The sequence below is a fragment of the Leptopilina heterotoma genome, unplaced genomic scaffold, assembly GCF_015476425.1.
Source record: "Leptopilina heterotoma isolate Lh14 unplaced genomic scaffold, ASM1547642v1 Lhet_182, whole genome shotgun sequence".
Lineage (NCBI taxonomy): Eukaryota > Metazoa > Arthropoda > Insecta > Hymenoptera > Figitidae > Leptopilina > Leptopilina heterotoma.
This window is the reverse complement of record NW_025110899.1, coordinates 605,886-632,086: the sequence shown is the minus strand read 5'-3', so window position 1 is coordinate 632,086 and position 26,201 is coordinate 605,886. Positions and strand designations below refer to the sequence as shown.

Sequence of the window (26,201 nt, the reverse complement as noted above, 5' to 3'; positions counted from 1 at the left end):
AACAAAGAATCTTACCTTTTGAAGAGAACTGATGCTTGCACTGAACACATGAGAAGTTTTTCGTCTTTATCTCTGGATATGAGAAGACGATCGGTTTCTCATTCTTCTCGATCCGACTCCCCTTCATATTTATTTTCACGAGAATTCATCCACTAAATTAAAAAAGTACGAAATTGTCTTGATTCACTATAATGAACAACTTACTGATCAGTCGAAGATGGCAAATGATGTGAACGATGTGAAGAATCGCACGGAGAATATGCGCACTCTGCACTACTGGTGAGCTCTTCTTGTATTGGTTGGACAAATAAATCAAAGATGTCGGCTCAGTAGCGTATCAACTGAAAGCAAAACCCCCTTGAATTAATGTACAATATTTAATTGTTTAAAATAATAATTTAATTGATATAAAGTAAAATTATATTAAATTAATTACAATTTTTGTACACAGATTGCTTGTATAAAAAATTTACAAATCGTTTTAAAATATTTGAGATAAAGCTCGGATAAAGTAAAGTAAATAAATGTTTTTAATTTTATTGTATGAATTCGTTCCTGAGATACAAGAGCCACCACGTGCTATAGGTAAAAGAAATTGTCATCTTCTTTTTCATTAAATAAATTAATTAAATATTAATTAATAATCAGTAATTGTGCTATTATTTTATAAAAGTTGGTTCTAATTTAAAAATTACTTACTTATATCTATTAATTTATTGATATGGTTAAAAAACTAATGTAATTTGTATTTTCGACTATTTGCAGGAAATGAAATTTCAAATATCTCACGTGACACCTTTTAAATTTCCGGTAAGTCAATTATGAATTTTTCTCAACTGATTAATTTTTGTTTTGGAACATTTTTTTACAATTTTACTTAGTGGAGATTTTATAAATTGTATAATATGTTTTCTAAACATTAACAATATTTTTAATAACACGGTAATTATTACACATAGTTATTCAGCAATAATTGTTATTAATTACATATTATTAAGCTACGGTAGCTCAATTTTTATTCTCTGCGCATTAAATATATTGAAAAAAATAGCATAAAATGTTTTCAAACAATTTTAATTGCAATTTTTTTTATAAACATTTATTTCTATTAAAATAATATTATAAATGACTAATTCTTGCATTTTAAGGGAAGGGTTCGCCTACATTTTTAACAGTATCAAGAAAAAGATTTAAATCTTTGATAACATTTTTTTGTAGTAATTTTTTTCGAGAAGAATTCAATGGTCATAAATTAAACTCGGTCAGAAAATATTTTTTTATGGAAATTCGTTTATTTTTCTAACTAATTTAAAATCATAATTTTAAAAAAAACAAAAAATTATGATTTGAAATTGGTTAGAAAAATAAACAAACGAATATCCAATTAAAAAAATTGAATGACAATTGTATTTTCTTGGCATTTTTAACTTAGAAACAATGCTTTTTTCCAAAAAAATGCTTCAAAAATAACAAAAATTAATTTTTTCACTCGGTAATTTTTGTTGTTCATAAGTACAAGAACCTATTTTCTACAAAATTACGGACGAATTTAAAAAAATATGAAATTAGAAAAATAAAAGTTCTAAAAGGATCATAATATTTTCTGACTGATTTTATTTTATGACCATTGAATTCATCTCCAAAATTGTGGTTAAATGAATCCCTTAATTTGTAACATTATAATTTATATAGATGAGAGGAAAGCATAATATATTTTTCAACAGCGCATATATATCAGTATGCACTGTACCGATTTGGAACATTTAAACAATGAAATAAGAAAATAGGGAATGAAGGTAAGAAGGAATCTTACGTTGAAATTCCGTAAGGAATTCCACATGAATATATTCTATGAAACTTAACATTAGCTTCAGGTAATAAAATAGTTATCCCAACTAATAAAATACCATTGCCGTATGTATATGTATTATAAACTAAGTAGTTGAGCATGAATTATTATAAGTTAGTTTCTGGAATCTTTACATCTTAAAAAACTGAAGACAAAAATTAATTCTTTATAGGTATAACTTTGTCATTTACTCTAAAAATGTTCGCAACACATAATATCCTTAGAAAAACTGAAAATTTTTAGAATTATAAAGAATTCGATAGACGATAGAGAGTAGAAATGAAATTGAATTGAAAAAGTAAAAAGCTTAAGAATAATTAACAATGGAGTTTTTATCGCAAATAAGTAAAAACTAGATACCAAAAATGTCTCCTCGAGGCGCCTATTTTTTTCAGTGATGTCACTGCTTGAAAATGTTGATAAATCATTAGCTATGCTTCGGGTCTTTTAAATATCTCTCCTCGGCTGCGAGTTTTCATATTTTCTTCGTCTGGATAGCGAAAACATGAGTTAGATCTAGGTCTAGGTGCGGTTTAGAGGCCCGTTATAATCCCGCCCAAGCAAGCAAGCAAGCGACCAGTTCGCCAGTGGACTCAAGGCAAAAGCAGGCAAAAGTTTAAGTTGAGCTCTGCAGTATAGGTACAGGTACCAAGGTCTAGGCTAACAACATTCAAGGTCGCGTGCAGAGCGCAAAGTCCGGATCTATCCCCACGCCCTTTGCATTCTTCTCTCTCTCTCTCTCTCTCTCTTTTCACAACACACTACTAACTCATCCCCCTAACCCTTCTCTACTTTAATTTTCCGTCTCACTCTTTCTCGTACTGACGCCAAGTGCAACATCGATTTACCCATAAAAATTCCCCCCTTGCATCACTTTGCTATTACTTCCTGCCCGGGCTTCATCGGCTGCTCCCAGATTCGCTGTCATTCGCTGTGCAATCTTCTTAGAAAGAGAATCAAGACCACAATGGGCAGAAGTAGCGGATTCTTCATTCACCTTCTTCTCTTTTTTTCACATTTTTTCCAAATCCTTTTTCTATATATTTTATATTACTATATACTATGTATCTCTTTTTACTCCATTTTGTACTTTACTTTTTCTTATATTCTTACTTTAATTCTCGCAATGAAAGCCTTTTAAGATCCGGAATCTTGCTCTCTTATAAAGTACGCATTTAAGAACAAAACAACTTTATCATTTTCGAAATGAGACAACACTATTATTTTTAAATTATTAAAAATATGCGATATGCTATATGAGAGAGTTCTAAATCATATTGTTGAAAAGTTTTACATTTCAAATTATACCTACAAATTTTGACTTTCGAATTCAGTTGTGATTCAAAATTTTTTATACAATTTATTTAAAACAAGATGAACTGAAGAAAGGAAAAAAATTAATACAGCTACGCTTTCTTCTCTTAATGTTTATAGTACCTACAACTACCACGATTGGTTCTCAACTATTTTCAAATAAAAATTAGTTTCTAATTTATAAATCAAGATTTAGAAAGTCAGTTCAACAGGGAACCAACAATAATTATCACATAGTGCATTTGTTTTGTTAATAAAATCATTTGATTTAATGGTAAACAATTCTCTTGCTCAGAAAAAATAGTATGCACTTTTTATCAATATGAGAGAAAATCTCTAAACGCGAATGCATTTTGGCATACATTGAGGGTGTCTTTAATGGAAAAATCAAATATTAAAACCACTGCTTTCGGTATCTCAACTTATAGATTGGCGATTGGCATTGTAAGATTAATAAATACCCTCTTTACCTTTTAATATTTTTTTCCTCTTTACTTCATTTTATACATTATTTCAAAAATATTTTGCAAAACACTTAATGAAAAATTTAATTCTTATTTACGTTCAATCCTAAAGTATATAAGGTTATCTAGAGCAAAATTTATTTTTATATTTAAAACAAAAGTTGAAAATTGGATTGAAAAAAATTACTCTGATATTCTGTTAAAAAATAGCATGTTATTCTTTATAGTACAGATTTATTTTACATGTTTAATTTTTCTCTTATCTTCAGTAATCTAACTTTGTACTGAACTGCAGTAACTTTACTTTGACCTACATCAAGTTATGCACCAACTGCCTCTGGTAAAAGGGCAAAACTGATTTCTAATATTCTCAAAAGAGCTGATGCATAGAAAATTGACTGATTAGAAAATAAGCAAAAAGGTAAATAAATAAAGGGGTTTTAATTAGTCATTTTCGAAATAAAAAACTTAATGGCAAACTAATTTTAATCCAAATTTTCAAAAACAAAGACTCTTTTAAATTTACATTTCAATATGGGTATACCTATAACAATTTAAAAATTACACAAATATTTTTTTCCCCATTTTAAATCAGTTCAAAATCAATGATTCAAAACTATAATCATTTTATTTCAAAATAAAAGTTTTAATATTATTAAAGTATCATTATTATTGAAAGTATTATTATCATAAAGTATTATTATTGAAAAATGTTTTGAAATTTAATTATTTTTAATAATTCACATGTGAATTATTAGATATAATTAAATAGTTATAGTGCAGTATAAAGGTTCTAATATTCAATTATTATCTAAAATGTTAACTATAATTCAATTTTGTATCAATTCTTATTTTGAAAGTTCTACTAGAATTCAATTATTTAAATACAAAAATAAATAATTTATTGAATAATTGAATATTTTTTAAATAATTGAATTCTTTCGAAGAATTTTAATATAATTTTTTAGAATAATTGCATTTTTTGAGGAATTCATTTAAAATTATTGTATATATTAAAAATAATTGAAATTCCGCGATGAGTTTTATTATTTATGAAATTAGGAATAGTATTCTTGCAACAAATTTTATTACATTTTTTAAAAAAATTGAATCCCTGTGTTTATAAAAATAATAGAATTCTTGTAAAGAATTTTATAAAAATCTTTTAAAACACAATTGATTTTTTTTCGAAAATTTTTATAAAAATTGTGTTTTAAATAATTAAATTCGCGTGAAAGTTTTTGATTGTTTGCAAAGAATTTTATCAATTTTTTTAAAACATTTAAATACTTTTGGGAAATTTTATATTAAAATAGTAGACATTGCGAAAATAATTGAACTTGGAAAATTTTTTGAAAATAATAATTCAATCGTTTGAAAGAATTTTATTAAACTTGAAATACTGAAATTATTGGTTCAAATAGAATTTAATTACCTTAAATAAAGATTATTTCAGTCAAATAAATATTTATTTGATAGACAAGTAATCGGTTATTTGAATCAAATAAATTTTTTTTCATTACCCGTGTGGAAAATGAAAATTGGTCCTAGCCAGGTCCTACCTATTTTGCCCTGTTAATAGCTTGGTCCTAGGTTGGCAGTGTAGGTTGGACCAACAATGGGTGGTGATGCGATTCTAGTCTGGTCCTAACTTGGGAGCCTAGTTAGGACCAGTTTATGGGTCCATTTTAGGACCTAGAAAGGACCATCTCAGACAGTATTTTCTATTTCATTATAATTTTAATTAGTTAATAATATTTGTTAAAGAAATAACCTAAATTATTAATAATAAGTATTAGTTTTAATTAATTATTATTTTTTTCAATTAAGTGATGACCAAAAGCGAATTCATAAATAATGTTAGTATATGTAGAGATTAATATATATTCCTCTAATATATACATTAAAAATTATAAAAAAAATTAGAAACTTGTTAATTAAATTATTTTACAGTATATATAATCATTAAATTGCTTACTTATACGAATACAACGCAGAAAAATCGGAATAAACGCATACCTAAGAAGTAAATAAAATCTAACGCACGCGGGAATCGAACCTACGACCTACGGACTACGAGACTAACGCCCTAACCACTATGCTAATGAAACTAGTTGAGATCAAAATTTTTATTGTCAGTGACTTGTGAACTTGCTTTTGATGATTCAATATAGTAATTATTGACACTAATACACGATAATAAATAAAAAAATAGTTTAACAACAACAATAATAATAAAATAATATCAAAATATAAAAATTCAAAAATTAATATTTTTATATTATATCAAGAAAAAAATATCTGTACATTTTCGTTAAAAACAGGTTTTTCATTGTTCTCAATCATTTTCAACATTAATTTCTTGGTCTAAAAAAAATATTCGTCTTTTGGACTTGGAAATTTTTCCTAATTAATTAAGCGGGTGATCCACTTTTTAAAAAAATGTAAAAAAAAATTATGTTAAAAACACGTTTTTCATTATTCTAAATCATTTTAAGCATTAATTTTTTGTTGCAAAAAATTTTTTAGACTTGGACTTAGAAATTTTTACTAATGAAACTAGGAAGCCCAGGTAGGTCCTGGGTTGGACCTGGGTGGGTCAGCCCACATTCGAATTGCAATATCTCTTAGTGTTTAGCACCAACTTAAACGAAACTGAAAATCAGCGAACGAAATTAGAAATATATTTTACTAATGATAATTATATTGCAGTCTGTATCTGTTTAAATAAATAAATAAATTTTGCTGTTATATTAACTTTTGTAACAAATTACTTAAAAATTTGCAGTTTCTATCTAACTTCGCGATTATTACACTTGAGTAGTGAAATATGAAGATAATTTATAATTTTAACAATTCAGCATTTGTTTAAACAAAAAATGGTTGTTATTTATTAATTCTTAAGACAATAAAGCGTCTAGACACTTGTAGTCTTTTAAAATTTTGCAATTAACTAATCTGAGTATTTACTTATTGCAAAATTAGAAAAAACTGCTAGTTTCTAGGTTGATTGTGTAAAAAGTTAGTAAATAACAATTATTTGTTTAAACAACTGCTGAATTAATAAATTAATAAATTAACTTTATTTTATAGTATTTGTATAATTTTCTGATTTATGTCAAACAATAAATTGTTTAAACAAATATGATTATAAATTAATTTTATAAATATTAATTGAGAATATTTATCAATTTTTACATGTTTTTCATGTATCAATTTTGACACTTCATTTTCCTAAAAATTTTTCTAAGTCATAACTGGATCTCCTAGCTAGTACCAAGTTAGGACCAGCCTAGGATATATAAAAAGGGGTTGCCAAGTTAGGTCCAAGCTAGGGCCAATAATCATTTTAGGCATAGCATGGTGATTTCTACACGGGTTGTAAAAAAATGTCCAAATAGTAGGTTTTAGATGAGTGCGAAGCCTGTTGTTAAAAATTTATTACTAGGTATTAATTATTTTTAAGTGACAAAAAGTTATTTTTAAGAAAATAATCAGTATTAACTATATTTGAATCAGTGAGTGAATTTTTGCTTCTTAAATTATATTTAACAGATAATTTAAAGCATAAACGGAAGCATACATTTGATGAATAATGATATGCAATTATCAATATTAATAAAATTGTTTAGCACACCGTAAAGTGTAAAAATAATATAATGAATAATTTGAAAGTGAAATAATATTAAAAATTGATTTTTAGCGATGGAAATGCACTAAAAGATTAATACGAGTGTGAATTTGTCCATTTGTTTTTGGAAAATTTATGCACATACATATACGTATTTATAATTAACGAATTAAAATATAAACATTTAATATTCTTTCGTTTAATTTTACTGTTTAATCGGGATTAAAAATATGTATAGATATAAAATAAGTAATTAGAGAGGGGAATAAATTAAATTCCTGAAACACACAAATTATTGCGCTGTGTGCCATACTGCCATCACGTATTATATTTAAATCTATAATAATGTACTTGAATTTGTTGGATACATGTATATAAACAGTAATTGAAATCAAAACAGTCTCCTCGTTATTCAAACGGCAGACAGTCCTGAGAATCCGTTTTATTCGGTCCTAGTAGTTAAGCTCGATCGATTAATAATAAGCGAGAAGTGGCCGAGCGAAAAGCCATCGGCTTAAATTTTCATCGGCTTTCGCGCGTGCTCGTATGATTATTTATTCACGATGCCGCGAACCATCGAGCAGACGGAAAACGGAAAAACGGGAAAAACGAAAAAGCGATGCCTCCTCGTCCATTGCCCGCTTTTTACCGCTAAATGAAAAACATGGTCAAAATCTCTCTCATCCCTCTTTTATTCGAGTAGACATTTCTGGTCAGTGCTGGTCAGGCGCAAACTTTTGTCGCTCCATTAATCATATCATTTATTATGAATTTATTATCAATTTATTATCAATTTATTATGAATAAGAAAACTGGGAAACAACATTTTTTATATTTGTTATAGATATAGTAGATAGTTGCATTTTTATTAAAAACCCGGCACTTTTTAATTATAGTTTATTCCTTTTATTTGTCGACAAATTTTTTGAATGCATTCAAAATATTTGTTCTACGAAGTTGTGCAATTAAATACCCGGTATGATGCTTTCATGTATTGTATACAAGCTACTCAGCGAAATACGAATCATGACGAACGAATGTTATCCAATTTTCGACAAATGTTCGGCAATCAAGAGCTCTCGATTTTGTATTATCGATTATCGTTGCATGAGTTACTAGAAACCATTTCATTATTGCAAATTTTATGGGGTAAAATACATTTCAAACTTGAATAATCCTTATGAGGGAATAATTATATTATTTTTGTAAAACGTGTATTCCATAAATACGCTTAAATGATAAATTTTTGTCCGGATCAAAAAAAAATACGCATGTCATGTTTCAAGTGCAAATTGTATGTTTGGATTAGAGAGATTAATTATCTCTATAATCTCAACTAAAGTAAATCTTGTGAGCATAGAGCATAAAGTTCATTATGATTTTGGTTGGATCAATAATTATAATATGTGCACGTGCAATCTCAGCTCGTTGTCACAAAACGCTATGTACTTTTCTTGTAATTGAAATTCAAAATTTGCATTTTCCAAAATATCAGTCAGTAAAAAAACTTAAATTTTTTAGCATTTCTCCAAAAGCAAAGGAAGCACAAAAAGTAAATTTGTCACTATTGATTCCGCATTTCGGCTAAAAAATCAACAATTAATTTAAATAGCATACTGAAGTAAAGCTTAATCGCACTTTTATGTTTTTTGGTAAATGAATTCTGACGAGGGAAGTGGTCCATTTCGGAAACATCAGGACCTGATGTAGTCAAATATAAAATAATTTATCAGGGGTGACGTTAAAAAAAAGTTTTTAATAAATGAAAACTAATCTTAATGCAAGCGGAAAATTTTATATAGAGAAAACTACGTTTTATTGAAGAAAATATAAAGCAAGAAAGCGGGTTTACATATTTTATGTCAACTCTGGGAAACAACACTTATTTTTAAACGTCTTTTTCCATTTGTTAAATCCCAGAACAGACCTTTCATCTCCCTCTGGGACGATGCGGTATGGACCGGAAACTCTTTCGACGGTGTTGTTTTGCTTTCCCAAATGGATAATAATGAGAATTCGGCCTCGTTTATCACCACTTGTAGCTCACCTACCCCATTCCAACCCCATTCCAACCCCATTCCAACCTCTCCTCGTCTATACACTTGCCCATATAGTTGCACGACACGCGTGTACATACTTATTTTTTTTCCATTTTCCGTTAGTAATTTCAAAAATTATAATAAACTTATGGAGAAAATTGTAGTTGCAATAGGACAAAATCAATTTACATAATAAATATAATAAAAATAAGAGCATTGCGTAATACAATTATTTTCTATGATGAACTGGCAAAGTTTAAAAATAAATTGTATTATACAGCTTTCCACTGATATATATATATTATAAATATAATAGACTGGTTCAATTATTTTTTATGTCAGTTAATGGTCATTCAAAATCTAATTATAAAAATAATGATTGATTTAACAGACAAATAATAGAGGGAAATTATCGAGTAATTAAATTCGTCTGCTGTTTAAAATGAATAATTGGTTTTCACCAACGTTAAACTAAAAAGGACAAGATGAGCTATTTATATTGAAGGTCTATCCTGCATGTTGTGCCTATACTATATATGTATATTGATGTGAAAAAATTATTTCAGAATTTTTAAAACTATTTCAATATAGTTTCAATTTTTCAATTCCTTCTCTAAAAGCACAAAGAATTATTTTAATATAAATTAAAGAAAGTTAAATTGAAGAGAGAATTTTCAGCATTGGTTTAATTGCAGACATCTTTTAAAAGATTTACTTTTTACTAATGAGTATAAGATCTGATTGAATTCAAACATTTAGACACAAAGATTATAAATAGCGTTTCTTTTTAAGATTTCAAGTCAAAGGAAAAGAATGAAATTAATAAAGAAAGATTTCGGCTATGGAAAGAATGCAATATTGATTACCTCTAATCAGAACTTATCGATTCTCGCAGTATCAGTATTTCTTGAGACAAAGTAACAATCTTTAGATCTCGAGCATAATTATTATCATATATAGTTCCAAAGCAACAAAGCGTTGTTTCGTAAGATTACTGGTGCAGGGTATATCTATCTCAATATAATCCTCAGAAGCCGTGTATATTCAACGCGTTTCCTCGTTCAAGCACGAACTCGAATAGAATATTTCGAATTTACCGATATATCATACAAGCATTCTGGATTATGAGCTAAAATTTTAGGGTCAATTTGAATTTTCAGTTTTTAGCTACAACATCATTATCATTATTCACAATTTTTCAACTCGCATTTATAAATAAAAATTCTGTAGAAATTACTTTCTTAATTTTATGCTTCTCATACCTCCGCGTCTCTTTATAAACTTATAGATGAATTTCTCCTCTCCTCTTTTCTTTTCTCAAATACCTTAGGTGTAAATGCACCCTTAAAAAATTCATTTCTTTTTCCTTGAATTTCACTTTTTTTCCTCTCTTTACAGTTTTTCTTCAACTTTCTTTTTTTGCTGCTATACTTCTATTGCACTTATTGTCGAACACGGAACAGGCAACAAGGCACATAATTCGATAAAAAAAATAAACAGAAAGAACAGAAAGTTTTATTACTCAAAGGTTTTTATTTTATAAATACTAATTTTTCAGTTTTTCACATACAGTTCTGCTTGTATATAACGATAAAAAAGTAAATAAAAATTGCCTCGTCCACAATAAGACGGTTTTTTATAAACTTATTTCAAATAAAAGTCGATAAGTTAAAATCTTCACATCATTATCATCATTATTAAAAGTGACTAAAAAGTAGGTGTCATTTTTGAAGACAACTCTTTAACTGCTTTTTCTATAATCGTTGTCTTTTTTGAAAAAAAGTCTCGGTCTATGTATATATATAGTTTAACGAGATTGTTTCTTTTTCTTAACATATGGCTTCACGCGAGAGCCATCGGTGCAACCGTACGATATAGCGCAATAGAGACCCTTCTATCAATAAACTGTTTACATCTCGTTCGCTGAAGCTGTATCAATCCCAATGAAAGATTTCTTCCTCAAATACAAGAACTTGATTCTATCGAAGAAAAGAAATTATTTGCTATCAGATGCGGAGTTTCTTTGTAAATATTGTAGATAATGTAGATACTGTAAAATGTCCGCAAAATAAATCATACAAAATATAACTGAAAATCATAATCTTACGCAATTCGAAAAAAAAGTATTGATATTTTTAAAAAGGGAAATAATACTACAGCATGCAGTACTGTATATATTTGTTTAACTGAATAAAATCGTCTGCCATAGCTTAAAGCAAAAGGGTATTTTATTTTTCATAAAAACAGAAAAAAAAATTCCTGACGTGCATGAATTCAATCAACCACAATTCTCAGCTTGCTTTTTGTATCCACTATTTATTTGGAAAAACAGAATGTCGCATCCTGCATCATGTGGAAGCGAGAAAAACGAGTGACCTATTTTTATAGTTCCCCCCGTCTCGCTTCACCCTCAATATAGCGCAGTTTTCTCATTTCTGCAAACCAATTCTCTGTCCTGCTTTTACTCTTTCACGCCAGTTATAACTGCATTCTTTTCTACTGTCTAGAACGCACAGAGAACGCATAGAAATATACCATGGAACTGATTTTCCATCAAGCCGATACAATGAAACAGGTATGGAATTGCTAGGGGGTTAATTGTCCAGAGCAATATCAAAAAGAAATATATGGAGGAGGGGTGAAAAGTATGGCTATTGTATACATGAATTCACGAACATTCATTTTTTTACATATAGCCATTTTTTAAATTCAAGTATCTTACTAAAATACCTATTTTTTTATAAAACACTTATTTTTTGCGCACAAAAGCTGCAAACAAACAAAAATGTACAACACACTTTGAAAGATTAAAGATTAAGTTTTTGAGAAATTGTAAACTTGCTCCAAGTACAAGAGTGTTTTAAATTGCGAAAGCAGTTATCAGGAATATGAACCAGGATTTATAATAGATCACACTTAGATATTACTTTGCAATTAAATAGAAAGAGCTAGTTGAATATTTAAATGGCACTTCCATTCTGAGTCTAGTCTTAAGGTTAGAAATGAGATTTTTAATCATATTAAACACACTTTGTAAGAGTCAAATCCAAGATGATTTTTTTATTTTTTAACGATAATTATTCAGGGTGACCGCTTTTTTCATAAAATGTCATACGTAAAATTAGAAAAATCCCTTAAAGTACAACTTATTGTCTATAGTGCAACTCTTCTGCGGATATCAAATTGAGACAAAAAAGGAATTTGATATCCGCAGAAAAACTCTGATTCTAACCGAATTATTTGTTTCAATTATCTATATATACATTTTCTTTAAGATTATATAATGTTGGTAAATCATTTAAACTTTACTATACATTATCAAGTTTTAAAAATTTACATAAAAGAGCTTTCTTTCATTTTTACGGATATAGTACCAACTCCTATTTTCTTATCCTCTTTCAACAAACCAGCCGCAACATCGTAACTCGCCTATTTAAATAAGACATTCTGACATTCGAGGTTTTCCAAAGGATTTATTCCGAAAACCGACAGCATAGAAAATACTTAATGTGCACCCTCAAAGTGTTTTGTTCAACTCAGTCCTCTAACTCTTTACATTTTTAATGTACATTTACTATTTTAAGGCTTTAAACAATATAGAGACTAATGGAAAGATAAGTTTCAAGTCTCTTATCACTTAGGTCCATTAATGAAAGGCGTCGATATCTATTTCGTCGTATTCATTTTTTAACATCCTTACAAATCTGTAACGGTGTAACTACAAAATATATTAAGCGAAATATTTTATGAAAAAACGAATTTTATACATTTCCAAGAATATACTTTTTTTTTTTTTTGCTTCACAAACATTGGAACTATCGTTTTTCCATATAACCACCGAAAAATATTTTATATTTTGCAAAAAGCAGAGGTAAAATTAATGTCGAAAAGAGCACAATAACTTTTAACAGATTATCTTTTACTGAAATCCCGGATGTAGAGGCTGTTTTATAATCGATTCATCCTGACTATACAAAACTAAATTCATAAACCATGTTCATATTTTGCACTAAGTGTTCTACTAACTTTTGTATACCTAACTAATTTATGATTTAATATAGTTTTTAAAATTTTCAATTTTGGTACAAACTTGATTTTTAATATGTAAAAAAAGGAATTAATAAAAATAAACTTTTATTTGGGGAAAAAAGCAAATTGTCACTATCCTGGTGCAGGGAAAGTGAAATAGTCGAAAAGTTTTGAAAAGTTTGGGAAAGTTTTAAATTAATAATAAAAAATCAAGAACTTTCGCACTATCGAATTATTTAAAAGCCTAAACTTAGTGCTTTGAAATGAAAACCTTGGTGAAAGTTGGTGTAATGTCTCGCAACTTCTTCAAGTTGATATTTATAAGATGAGTTATTTTTCATAAAACAGAAAAGTTCATTTATAAATTATAACTGAGGATAATTCAGACTGAGTGTCATGAGGATACTTTTTATCAAAATTCACTTTACTATGCTGCAAAAAAGGTATCTGTTACTGGTATAATTATTTAGGCTAATACTAGTTGGTGCGGATATGATACGGGCAAACAGTTGGGTTACGCACTCTCAAAATAATTCTTAGAAGATTTGTCTACTTTTTAATTACTAAGTTTTAATAAGTCCCCAACCAAATTAAATAATTGCATCACCAAAAGGTTGTTAAAAAAACTAAGAATGTTAGATTAACTAAAAAAAAATTACTTCATATTGGCATTTTAAGCCAAAAACTACAGAGAATTTTTGAGGATAATTTCAAACTACAACAAACTGATACCAAAAATATGGATCCAAAGTATAAACTGATCTAAATTTTTGTTATCAATTTGACTCCAACTTTACACCAAAAAGATTAAAATGATGTTATTTCAATCTCGCAAAGTTTTTGAAAGTATATAATGTTGAATCTTTCGGTGAAAAGTTGGAGTCCGATTGGAGTCATCGAACGAAAAAACGGAAAAGTTGTAAGTATTATGCAGATGACAATGGTGACAATGGAATTCGGTTGACTGTACAGATATCACAGATATTGAAGAGACCGAAACTTGGGGCAAACAAACCAGTATACGTTCCAATTACAATGCTCGCGGTGAGGTGTGCTCATAATGTGCAGGGCAAACAGCAAAGGCAATGCTTTGGCATGGGCATTCAAAGATGAATTTCTGGCATGGATGAGAGGGTGCGCGTTTCTAATGCCAGGAACGCGGCGGATCCTGTGACGACCCCAACCGCAGACGCCAAGATGATGGTAACGTGCTAGAACATGCGCTGACTCCTAGGTTATGGCATTCGCGTGGTCCAGGGGGCCCGCAAGCATCCACGGGAACAGGCGAACGCGAGCCCAGTTCCGCGCGCCCCTCGTGAACCAGGTGTGGCGGCAGGTGTCGGGGGTGGGGGCTGGGGTGTTGAGAGGGGCGATTGGTCGACAAGGGTGTTCTTCAAGCTCGGTAAGGAGGGAGGGTGGTGACGACGCGACCCGGGGGTGGAAGCGAAGCAACCGATTCACGACCGCCCGGTGGAGGAGGCAGCAGTGGCGGCGGCGGTGGCAGTGGAGGTGGTGAACATAAAATCCCTCGCACATGCCTGGTGCATTCATTAGGGGGGATGTGCCCGTGTAGCGTACACGTCGACCTGCATCATCCTCGCTCGCAACCCTCCAGTTGCAGTGTCATCCCTCACGCTGTAACCGCGTTTCGCGACGGCACTCGCTAAACTCTCACTCGAGCGACGCAACGGAAACGTGTTACAAATGAGTCCTCCACTTTGACAATCATTACCACAATCATTGTACTTTTCGTAAATCAGACACTTGTTCGGAATTTCACTCGTTTCGTGACTTTCCGGCGACTTTGGTCGTGGTCAAAGACTGTTATTCGCCAGTGACTATTCATCGATTGATCGGTCATCGCGAAGATCACCTCCTACGAAGATCTACACCTCGCAGGGAAGAGGACTCTTGGCCTGCGGCGCCGGCTTCGGGGCCGCCGGATTTCATGTTGATGAATTATTGTCGGCCAGGTAACGATGCACACGACACGCTGTCGATGTGTGTTGATTTAACTATTTTTCTCAATTTACTTTGAAATTAGAGGAAGGGCTACATTTACGCAGATACAAACGCGCGGGAAACCCGCTAACTTCGATTTTTCAACACTTGCAGTTCTTATGTAACAGTTACTTAAGATGCGAAATCTCTTTTATAGCATGTTTCATGACACCTTTTCAAAGGAAATGTTTCTGCACACTTCTTCAAGCGCTCTGCCAAAGAATACATTTATCAAAAGACTTGTAGATAAGTTACTGAATGATTGTTGCGATCCTACGTAACGCATGAATAGAAAACATTCGATTCCAATTATTCAAGGGAAAACGAGATGTTTTCTATAAAATATTCAAGTCAACTTGAGAAAAAGATTTCTTCATTTAAAATCATGTTTTCCTCTTTCCGTTCAAGACAAATTAAACAAGCAGAAATATGTTGTCAAACAAAATTACTTTTCCCTCTTGACTTTTCAGAGCGAAGCTTTCGGAATCGCATCAGTTGAAAAACGTGATCCTATTCCGAAATGCATTTACTGTTTTGTGAGAGTAAAATAGGTACATACGATACCTCTGAAAAGTTTCATTTTCAAATGTCAGCTCCTGAAAATGTAGAAACAAAAAAATTTTTCAGTTTACAATGGTCCTAACATTGACATGCAATATTCGCAGTGAATGTATCACAAACCTACGAGTTGAAAAACAATTCTTGACAGCGTCAATTTTACTAAAAAAATCGGATGTTTTCCTTCAGTTTCCTCGTGCAGATCGCATGTCGAACCTCAATTTAGACGTCCTCGTGGTGATTACATTCACTCGAATCGAATTTCGTGTTCCCTCGTTTGGTATAGCATGCAGAGTCAATATTTCTTGTGCACTCACGACAATACTGTTTTCCGTCAGGAAACTTTTCTATTTTTTCAATTTAACAGAATTGTCAGCCCTTCCTCACATGTATTCTGTATTAACGAAAACATTTTTTTAAATACATTTTTAAGTCCTTATCTTTTTTTTGGAAAACAAGTTTGTTTACAAGTCTTAATTTCATGAAAGACATGATTTTGCGCTCTTAAATAGAGTGTCTGTAAAATAAATAAAAATATCTCTAATTCTCGTCAAGAAGAGAGTTTTAGATCAACACTCTATTTGCAATAGAAATTAAAGAGTCTATATTAAGTTTTTAAAACTTGTTTGGAAACACGGTTAATCCGTGAGTACGCTTGCATAAAAGATAAAACGCGCTTCAACTGAAGATCGACTTTGAAGATTCAAAACAAAAACAAAAAAAAGAATCAGATACCAAAACACGCAAGACTTTTCTTGCAATGCTCCATTTTTCGTGAAGGCGAAAACATTTAGCTGTCTAATAAAAATGGTTTGTCTATCAATAATAATCCCAGACACTATTATCACACTCCGAAGATCTATGCATATATGTATCAGCTCTTCACATGAAGGTACGTTTCTACCAAAATTTATAAACCTCGATAATATCGTTTAGATCAAAAGGGAATTTTTAATGCAGTCAGAAAAATAGTACCAAAATCGAAACACCAAATTTACTTTTAAGCGAAACAAAACTCTTGGCTTTCCCTTTGGAAAACGAACTTTACATAATTTTAGAATTAATTCTTTATTACAAGTTACAACAAGCTCTCTACCACAGGGAATAAATGGTTTTCTTTTAGAAATAATCATAAATACGTTGAAATATAGAAATAAGTTTTAGTGCATTCCTCTATACACGTAAAAACAAACCACCAAACAGTGGCGAACAATTGACAAACTGCACAAACATGTTTACAGGCTAGTTGTCAACAGTTTCTAAAGTTTCCATGGTAAGTTATCAGTTTCACGAAAATTTATTTTACCCTAAAAAAATTTAATAGTTTCATTGTATTTCAAGAGTTTCGCTTTTTGCTCATGTATTATTGTTTCAAAACAAAATATATTTATTTTTAAGTAATTTCCCTTATCAATATATGAAACGGAATAAAATATAAAATTTATTCTTAAAACTGTAAAATTAACATTGTTTCGTTTCTGCAAATGCCTGATACTTTACAATCAAGTACTTATTTAGAAATCAATCCGTTCACCTCAAATCGGATTTGTTAATTTCTGTTTTTGACATTTCCGGTCAAAAATTTTCAATTTTATAAGATAAATATTTTTTTATTTTACACTTTTAAGTGGTATTCATGTTCTTTTTAGACTGCATTATAAATCAGAAAATAGACAATAACATTTCCTTATTTTTATCAGAGTTTTGTACCGATAAATTTAAAAATGAAATTTTGGGTTTAATGTAACGAAAAATTTCGGATAATGAAAGTTCGAATAATCTAGGTTCCACTATAATACATATCTTTGAAAAGTTTTTGGAACCAACGCAACTTTGTAGATTTTGTACGGTACCGGTACTTGTGTTGATTCCAAAAACTTCTCAAAGATACATGAATATGTCAATAATATTAAAAGTACAATTTTCAAAATCTTTAAAAACATATAAAAGTTTGTCATTAATCTTAATAACTTTTTTACAATTTAAACTATCAATCATTTAAACATAAGCAGTACACTTAGGGTAATTAAAAAGTGTTACAGCTTAAATTTGCAACAAAAGAGATTAAAATAATACATTTTTGGATTAATTCTTTCTAAGCCAAAAATGTGTCTAAAATCCAAATCATTATTAAAAAATAATCCAGGGTTATTTTAATCCTTAATGGAATAAAGAATTACAAGTTATTTTAACCATCTTTGATTTTAAAATTATTATAATAATTTTCTGTGTTGACAAATAAATAATTTCAAAGAATTTAATAACGAAAGAAAAATAATAATATAAATGAAAAATTGTTACCTCATCGGAGACGGATAAACCTTTATTTCAGAATAATAATTAATTTAGTTTACAATAAAAATAGATTGTTGAAAAAATAGTTTTGAAAAATTCAAATAGAAAATTATTTGGTATTATTTTAATGCCAAACTGGATTAAAATAATTTTAACGCAGAAAATTGTGAGGTATTATTTTAACACTAGAATGGATTAAAATAACCTGCAACGCTTTAATCTATCAAGGATTAAGATAATCTATTAAGGATTACGATAATCCTTAATTATTGATTATTGTCTTAAAATATGTTTTAAAAATGATTTGGTTTTCATTTAGACACATTTTTTTCCTGGAAAATATTAATCCATAACTTGATTAATTTAATCTTTTTTGGTATTAATTTTAGCTCCAACGCTTTTTGTTAAGGGACAAGAAATTTATCATTTTTTTTTATATAATAATACTTAAGGAAATTTATATAGAAATATAGCCTTTCCAGCCAAACATTAAGCAGTTTTTCTATTGTTCGCCACATGAAAAAAAAATTTTGTAATGTACTTTTTACAAAACATTTTATATTCTCACGGATACATTCACAGTTTTTCCAATAAGGATAGCAAATTGAGACAAAAAAAACTTTTTTGATATCCTTAGAAAAACTGTGATTAATTTACAACTGTAAATCTGTAAATTACACAAATCTGAATTTTCTTTAAATACAATAGACTTGAATCCAAAGATTACAAAAAGTTTAGTAAAATTTAAGAAATAATTTTTTTGTGCACAAAAATGTTGAAAACTCGCATGAGATTTCTATACATGTTTTAATTTCTGCACAGGCATTGTACATGCGTTAAATGCACAGATTCTTTTAAAAAGAAAGAAACTTGAAAGTGAAAAGTAATTCCAAGTTTGTTGGATTTTTCATAAAAATAAAGTTGAGAAATAGCGATTAACCATACTGAAAGATTCTGCTGGCATTTAAGTTTCGTGTTCTGCTTTAAACAGTAGTAATTGCAGTTGGACTGTACTTAGCGACAAGTTTCCAATTCTCAGATATTAATCAAATTTTTCCATTACCAAGGTATAATTTAAAAAGATAAAAGTGCGCCGAGTGCCTCTTTACAATAAAAATAAAGTTTCTAAAAAATGTGTACCAATTTCAATCTTCAATTTTCAAGGAAACTTTATCATAATATGATCAGTCTGTAGGATATTTATTGCATTTTTCAGATATCTAATGTTATTGTTATATTTATTAAAACGATAAAAATATAGAGTAACTTTTATTATTTATTTCAGTAAAATTAAAACTTTCAGAAACTTTTGTGCATTTCTGTTAGTTTTTACTATTTTCAAAATGAATTTTGCTACGCTTGGACTAATTTTTACAAAAATGTACTTCGATCGTAGCAACTTTTACTTCGAAAATAGTCAAAATTGCCAAAAATGCGCAAAAGTTTCTGACAGTGGAAGTTTTACTTTGAAAATAGTAAAAATTACTTTATTTATTTTTTCTATGTGGTGATATACTTTTAGTCGATAAATTTTTTCACAAAGTAAATAATTTTGTTTTAAAAAAATGGTTACAGGTTTGCCATAGGTCAGGAAATTCTAATAAAAGTACTAGAAAAATATTAAATCTTTAAAATTCGTAAGAAAATTTTGGACATTGGTGTCCAACAATATTTAAAAATATTAAAAATTTAATTTTTGAATTTCTTTTTCTCTGCCTTATATAAACTTTGAAATGACAAAAAATTTTAATTTTAGAACAAACCCATTAATTTTTTCTATTTTTTGCAATATGTAATTGAACTTTAAAAAATTTGAAATCGAATTGATTTAAAATAATTCAATTCTTGAAGAATTATTATAGAATTTTGCTTCAAAATTTTTAAAAATATGAATTTTAGAAAGGTTAATTTTACAATTTTTCTATAAATAATTAAATTTTAAAAGGTTTTAAATCTTTAAATTTTTGAAAAATTGATTTTTAATCAATTTTAATTAAAAATTTTGAAAAAGCTATAGTTTTTGAAATATTTTAATCAAGTTTTTTTTTAGAAATTAGTTGAATTTTTAAATAATTATTTAATTGAAAAATTTTCGAATAATCAAAACTTTTTTTTCGAATAATAACTTTTTTTCTTGAATAATTGGATTCTCAAAGAACTTTCTCAAAAATTATTAAAAATAATTGATTTAGAGAAGAATTTAGGTAAAAAATTCTAGAAAATAATTGAATATTAAATATTGAAATTAATTTTCGCGAGAATACAACAATTCTTATAAATATTAATGAATTTCGAAAGTTCGAAATTTGAAACTTTTGAAAATTTTAGTGTCTGTGGAAAAATTCTTACTGAAAATCAGGGAAAAAGTCTATTCTAAACAATAAATGTAATAAACGATTTTAAAATGTTTTTAAAAATTTTATGTTTATATTTTTTTCTCAAAAAAAAAAAAAACAAAAATGTTTTTTGGGGGGCAATTTACCTCTGTTAAAAAGAACAGGCGTTAGAAATGTGAAATTTTAAAGGTTTTTTAGAAAATAAGTCTAGTTTTTCACATGAAGAATTGAATGGTCTTCGATTTTTTTAAATCAGTTCAGCATATTTCGAGAAAAACGCGTTTAACCCTCGAAATTAGAAATCTAAAATATAATAAATTTAAAAAAATTAAATTAAATTAAATTAAATTAAAAAATTAAAAAGAATATTAAGAATCTAAAATATATGCATTTATTTTGAATCATTTAAACTCGGTGTAGATTGTCTAAAAAGAATTATATTTTTCTTTTCGTCGATATTTAAGAACCAAAATTAAAGATATCTGTTAAATTTTTTATAGTTTAACTGTCACTATAAAAATTGAAATAAATATCCTTTTAAAAGGTATACACTAACTTTTTTAATAATATTATAATTTTAATTTTTTGTTTACCAACTCAAAGATAATCGCGTAATTAAATTTAATTCAAGATGAATTTTTTTAAATAGGTATTTTCAGAACATGTTTTATTCACTAAAAATAATCATTTTTCCAATTTAATATAGTATTTTATTTATTTTTGAAATTTAAAGCAACTATAATTAATTAATGTGCATAATTAGAATTTTCCAAATTAAAGTTATATTAGAAAAAGTTTTTCATTAACTACTAGATGAAAAATACAATCCTTCCTCTACGAGGATGCAGAATAATTTCTATCTCTTAGAATTCGGTATGTATTTCAAACTTTTTATTGCATCTCATGAGTATTTTATTATTATAATAATTTATTATTTTAATAATTGTAGTCTAGAAAATTTTGTAAATTATAATTTTAATATAAATAGAGAAATGCCTAAACTATACATTTTCTCTCAGTTTTAAAAATTCACACATCCGTTGTTTATAAACTGAAAATAAGAAATTTCATAAATAATTTTAAATATACCTATACATAGTTGTAGAAAATTTTTTATCATCAAATTAATCTGTAAATGAAAAATCAAAGTGTTCATCTAAATGTATAAGTGATTAAAAAGATAAATAATAAGCCTTTTCGTTTAATGAAACGGAATGAAAATTTTTTGCACTAATAAAAAAAAAGACAGTAACCCTGTCGTTTTGTAGGTAAATTTTCCTCACAATTCGAGCAAGAGAATAAAAAAAAGGCTTAAAAGAGATAACATTATGGAAGGGTAAACTTAATATGTGGAAAGTGATGGAAATTACAAAAAATCAATAAATCCAGCTGTGACCAAACAAGAAAAATTATCTTGCTTAACATAATTTTTCACAAGAAATACTTTTATATAATTATAAATTCTGTTGTGCACTAATAAATAAATTTAGTTACTTTTATATTTTTTTGATTATAAATTCCTTAAAAATTCATACAAAATTGAATGAGAATGTAATGTATATTACAAAATTTTTAAGTTATTTTCCTTTGTTTTTACAAAATATCTAAATTAAACACAAGTTTGAACAATAAAATTTAAATGACAAAATGAATATTGCAAAAATAAAAAAAAGTTCCATGATTATATTTTTGTTCAAGACTAAAATTAAGATTTGCCATTATATTAAATTGGGAACAATATAAATGTATGCATAATCATTAATCAGTGCATTTCGTGAGGAATTTAGTCGATATATTTTCTCCATCTCTACAGAGTACAGACTACTTGAGTCGCATGTCATATTCAACGAAAAAGACTAATTTTTAAATAAAAATACAAAAGTTTTGTTTAATATTTTAGAGGAATTTGAAAACAAAAAGCAAACTTACAAAAAACTTGAAGAATTTCCTAACCTTTATAAATTGGCATAAAGTTTCGTTTCATCACATTGTTAGGCCGTACACAGATTTGTTTTGATTTTGCAAGTGATAATTTTATGTATGTGTACAAAACAGAAAATATTACTGTGTGATCTGAATCCCTTGAATTTGACGCATGCCTAAAACGTTTCATCGCAACGTGAGAACGTGGCAAATGTAAACCGCGTCGTCGAATGCCAAGCAGTGCAGCAAACAAAACAGTGCTTGTTGAGGTTATGTTTTTCCGTAGAATAATACATTTCACTCGTGAGGCTCATGAGTTGTTTTGCATATAGGACAATTGATATTTTGATATAGCTAATTTGAATTAAATTGACAATTTGAAATAAGAAATATAGAAAGTCAATTATGAATGAAAGTTGTATGAATGAAAGTTTAATCGATGTTGGAGATTTGAAAGTAGGCGCCCTTTTTACGTCTGCTCGCGACAGACGACAGATGCACGAAGGTCAAAAGTATTTTAAAAATAAGTCCGTATAGGCATTGGCAGATTCGCATGGTAGTGAACGTTAAGGGACGGTGGCGTTGTAATGGCAAAAAGTTTGCAAAAGGTGAGTAATATTTAATTATAAAGAAACCGTGAGCAGTGAATGTGGAGAATAGGAAGAATGGTGAGGGTGTCTAGCTTGAAATTTCGACGGGAACATTTGGGAACATTGTAGTTGAGAAGAAAGAGAGGTAGAGGTTTATACATCTCTATTGGGCATGAGTAGTGGTAGTATGTAGTAGCAGTAGTAGTTTCGAGGAGAAGGTTCGTGTTCGTGTACAGCTCGCTCGACAATGGCGCCCAAGCCTCGCGAATATTGACGTTACCGAAAACATTTCCCTCAAAATTCGGGTTTTCGCGCATACGTGGGTGGTAGTTGCTGCGACGCAATTTCTAGTTCTAACCTTATCCAGATTTGTTTTGAGCGCTTAACGCATAGAAAATTCTCGCGACGGCTCGTGGTGTTTGCCGAGGTTATGCAAAAAAATGTTTTTGACACGTGTAGTAGCAGCCCGTGAACCCTGAAGGGTTTTACAGTTATACTGCAATGTGGCACATTTGCAGATTCGCGGAGGACGTAGTGTGGGCCTAGGATCGTGATAGAGTTTAAGGTGGGACACCCTCGTGGTAGAGAGTGCATGTTGAGAACGAGTGAGGAGTGCTGAATTTGGATTTAAAAGTTTAAGGGTTAGCCAAGAGCAGCATCACGGTGGCTGGGTTACGTTGCAAATTCCTCAGGACAGATAGTTTGGTTGTAGGGTCGGGATTGGAGATAGACAAGATGGACCAGCAGTATTGCCTCCGGTGGAATAATCATCCGGCCAACCTCACCGACGTCCTCAGCTCATTGCTAGCGCGTGAAGCACTCTGCGACGTTACCCTGGCCTGTGTCGGCGAGACTTTCAAGGCGCACCAAACAATACTATCTGCATGCAGTCCGTATTTTGAAAACATTTTCCTCCAAAACACACATCCTCATCCCATCATATTCCTCAAGGATGTCAACGACACGGAGATGAAAGCATTATTACACTTTATGTACAAAGGCGAGGTTAACGTGAGTCAGCATCTGCTGCCCATGTTCCTCAAGACCGCAGAAGCGTTACAGATCAGAGGTCTCACGGATAATAGTGTAAATAATAAATCGGAAGAAAAAAGTCCCTCGCCAGAGCCTGAAATTCAATCTAGTGTCAGGCACACCGATTCCCCGAGTCTTCAGGCTCATCCTGAGAAAAGGAAACGAAAGGTCTCGGGCAGCTACGATGTATCTCTCACTGGACCACCCAGTGAACGGTTCTTGTCAGATTCTCAGGTAGGAATTTTATCTTTCATTATTTATTTCGGATTTCCTTAATTACTGATATTCTCATTTTTCCATAATTATTTTACTGTCTAGTCTAGTCTCTTCTATTCCTTTCCAGTAAAAGTCATATATTTTATTTTCCAATTTTTCCAAACAGTACATTTTTTATTTATACAATTTCAAAAATGTTCTATACCAAAAGTATTTTAATCAAATTCGCCCTTTAAAAATCTAATATCCATTAAAAAAAATTTACTGTTTTACAATTAAAAAATTATTTTTTCTGCACTGTCAACCCAAAAGTTTTAATCAGCTGAGATTCAGAAGCGCTAAACTATTAAAGAAAATAAGTTGACACAAAAATGAATGAATAAGAAAATATTTTCAGAATCATTTAAAGAAAGAGAAATAAAATAAAATATTCCAGCCTGACCCTATTTTTAGGAGAAATAATACATATTTTTGAAAAATAATCCATTTCAACATTGTCCTTTTGAACCCTTTAATAAATTGCTCATTTAATTCTATCTTGATATTTTGCTTCTTCATTTTCATAAAATTTCTGTGATTTTTTTTCAAATCATAAAATGAATAATTAAAGTGATCTAGCTATATACATACAATTTTTGATTACATAATAGCAAGGAAGAACGAGTTCCTTTATCTCTTATCTTTTACCTCATTTTACTTTACAGCGTCCATTAAAATCTTAATACATTAGTCTTTTGTTAAAGTTTACACATTATATTAATGTTCAGATTTCTATTCTATATTTCAAATTTATTTCAAGAAAGACACATTATTTACTTACCTATGATATTTACATTTGAATAAATTGTGATATAGTTTTTTCAACTTTTGTCTTTTTATCATTAATTTTTGAATAAAGAGACAAAATTCAAGGAATTTTTTGCATAAAAAAGAAATTTTTTATACTATTATTAAATTCTAAAAGCAGCTGTACAAATTAACGTTAATGTGTATGTGTGTGACTGTTCGTTACATACGTCATTCTCAGCAATTTAATTACTTTTTAATTTTCGCTTAAGCTTCTTGTGATTACCACTGGAATAAAATATTCAATTTATTAATAAAAACTTATTTTTTACAATTCTATGAAAACTTGGTACTTTAAGTTTATTATGATTATAGAAAAAAAATCATTTAGTTGATTCATTGTTTTTCTTTTTTTTTTTTTTTTCTATAATTTATTATTAAAGGCAAATTTTATTATTGCTTTATATAAAAATATATTAAAATATTTTGCTGTGACAACGTATACGATAATTTAAGCAGGAAATGTATGTCACAATATGCGTTTGTTGTTTGAAACGGTATTTCTAGCTTTAAACGAGAATGCGAACTTCAGTTTTCTTTTTCTAAATTATAGGCTGTTGCATAATCTTTAGTCATTAAATATATATTGTAGTTTACACAACCAAATGAAAAAGTAATAATTATTTTTTACGTTTATAAACAATAAATAAGTTTAATAAATTCATCTTCAGTGATAATGAAATAGAAATAGTGGATCAATTTACAGTTGAGAAAAAATATTGTTCATGTTTGTAAAGTATTAAAATATAGAGTATTTTCCTGAAAAAATTAAAATTACATACTTAAATTATCTATAAGTTTTCATTCTCATCCAATTGAGATGAATTTGCATTTAGCATTAGAAAAAACGGAGTAAATGAAATTAAGGTTATCTTCCCAGAATTGTTAAGATTTTTTTCTATATGAAAAATTAAAATGTGAAAATTTTTTTTATATTACTAAAATTTTCTTAAATGTTTTGCCCTCATAGATAATATATTTTATTTTTAGTATTTACGCTTTCTCTTTGTAACCTTGACCTCATTTTTCATCGTTCCTTGAACCTGCAAACTTGATCGTCAATGTAATACATACATGC

At 29.0% G+C, this 26,201-nt stretch overlaps 2 protein-coding genes across 10 annotated transcripts in view; one reads left to right on the top strand and one right to left on the bottom strand.

Moving 5' to 3' along the window:
- The window catches only part of LOC122500159 (RING finger protein 17), a 147,659-nt gene extending 125,085 nt beyond the window's left edge, over nucleotides 1-22,574 (bottom strand). Inside the window, exons 1-2 of one of the 2 annotated variants that reach the window (XM_043608938.1) lie at nucleotides 22,470-22,574; nucleotides 16-341 (exon numbers count right to left, since the gene is read on the bottom strand). In XM_043608938.1, the coding sequence (XP_043464873.1) occupies nucleotides 16-127 (112 nt within the window). In that variant the 5' untranslated portion in view covers nucleotides 128-341; nucleotides 22,470-22,574. Of the gene's footprint in view, nucleotides 1-15; nucleotides 342-22,445 lie in introns of both variants that reach the window. The other variant, XM_043608937.1, reaches the window with a different exon arrangement.
- A 151-nt stretch (nucleotides 22,575-22,725) lies between these two features.
- Nucleotides 22,726-26,201, top strand: part of LOC122500161 (protein tramtrack, beta isoform-like) — a 34,609-nt gene continuing 31,133 nt past the window's right edge. For 6 of the 8 annotated variants that reach the window (XM_043608945.1, XM_043608948.1, XM_043608943.1 and 3 more), the window contains exons 1-2: nucleotides 22,726-23,047; nucleotides 23,742-24,295. In XM_043608945.1, coding sequence (XP_043464880.1) covers nucleotides 22,993-23,047; nucleotides 23,742-24,295 — 609 coding nt within the window. In that variant the 5' untranslated portion in view covers nucleotides 22,726-22,992. Of the gene's footprint in view, nucleotides 23,048-23,663; nucleotides 24,296-26,201 lie in introns of all 8 variants that reach the window. The other 2 variants (XM_043608942.1, XM_043608947.1) reach the window with 2 other exon arrangements.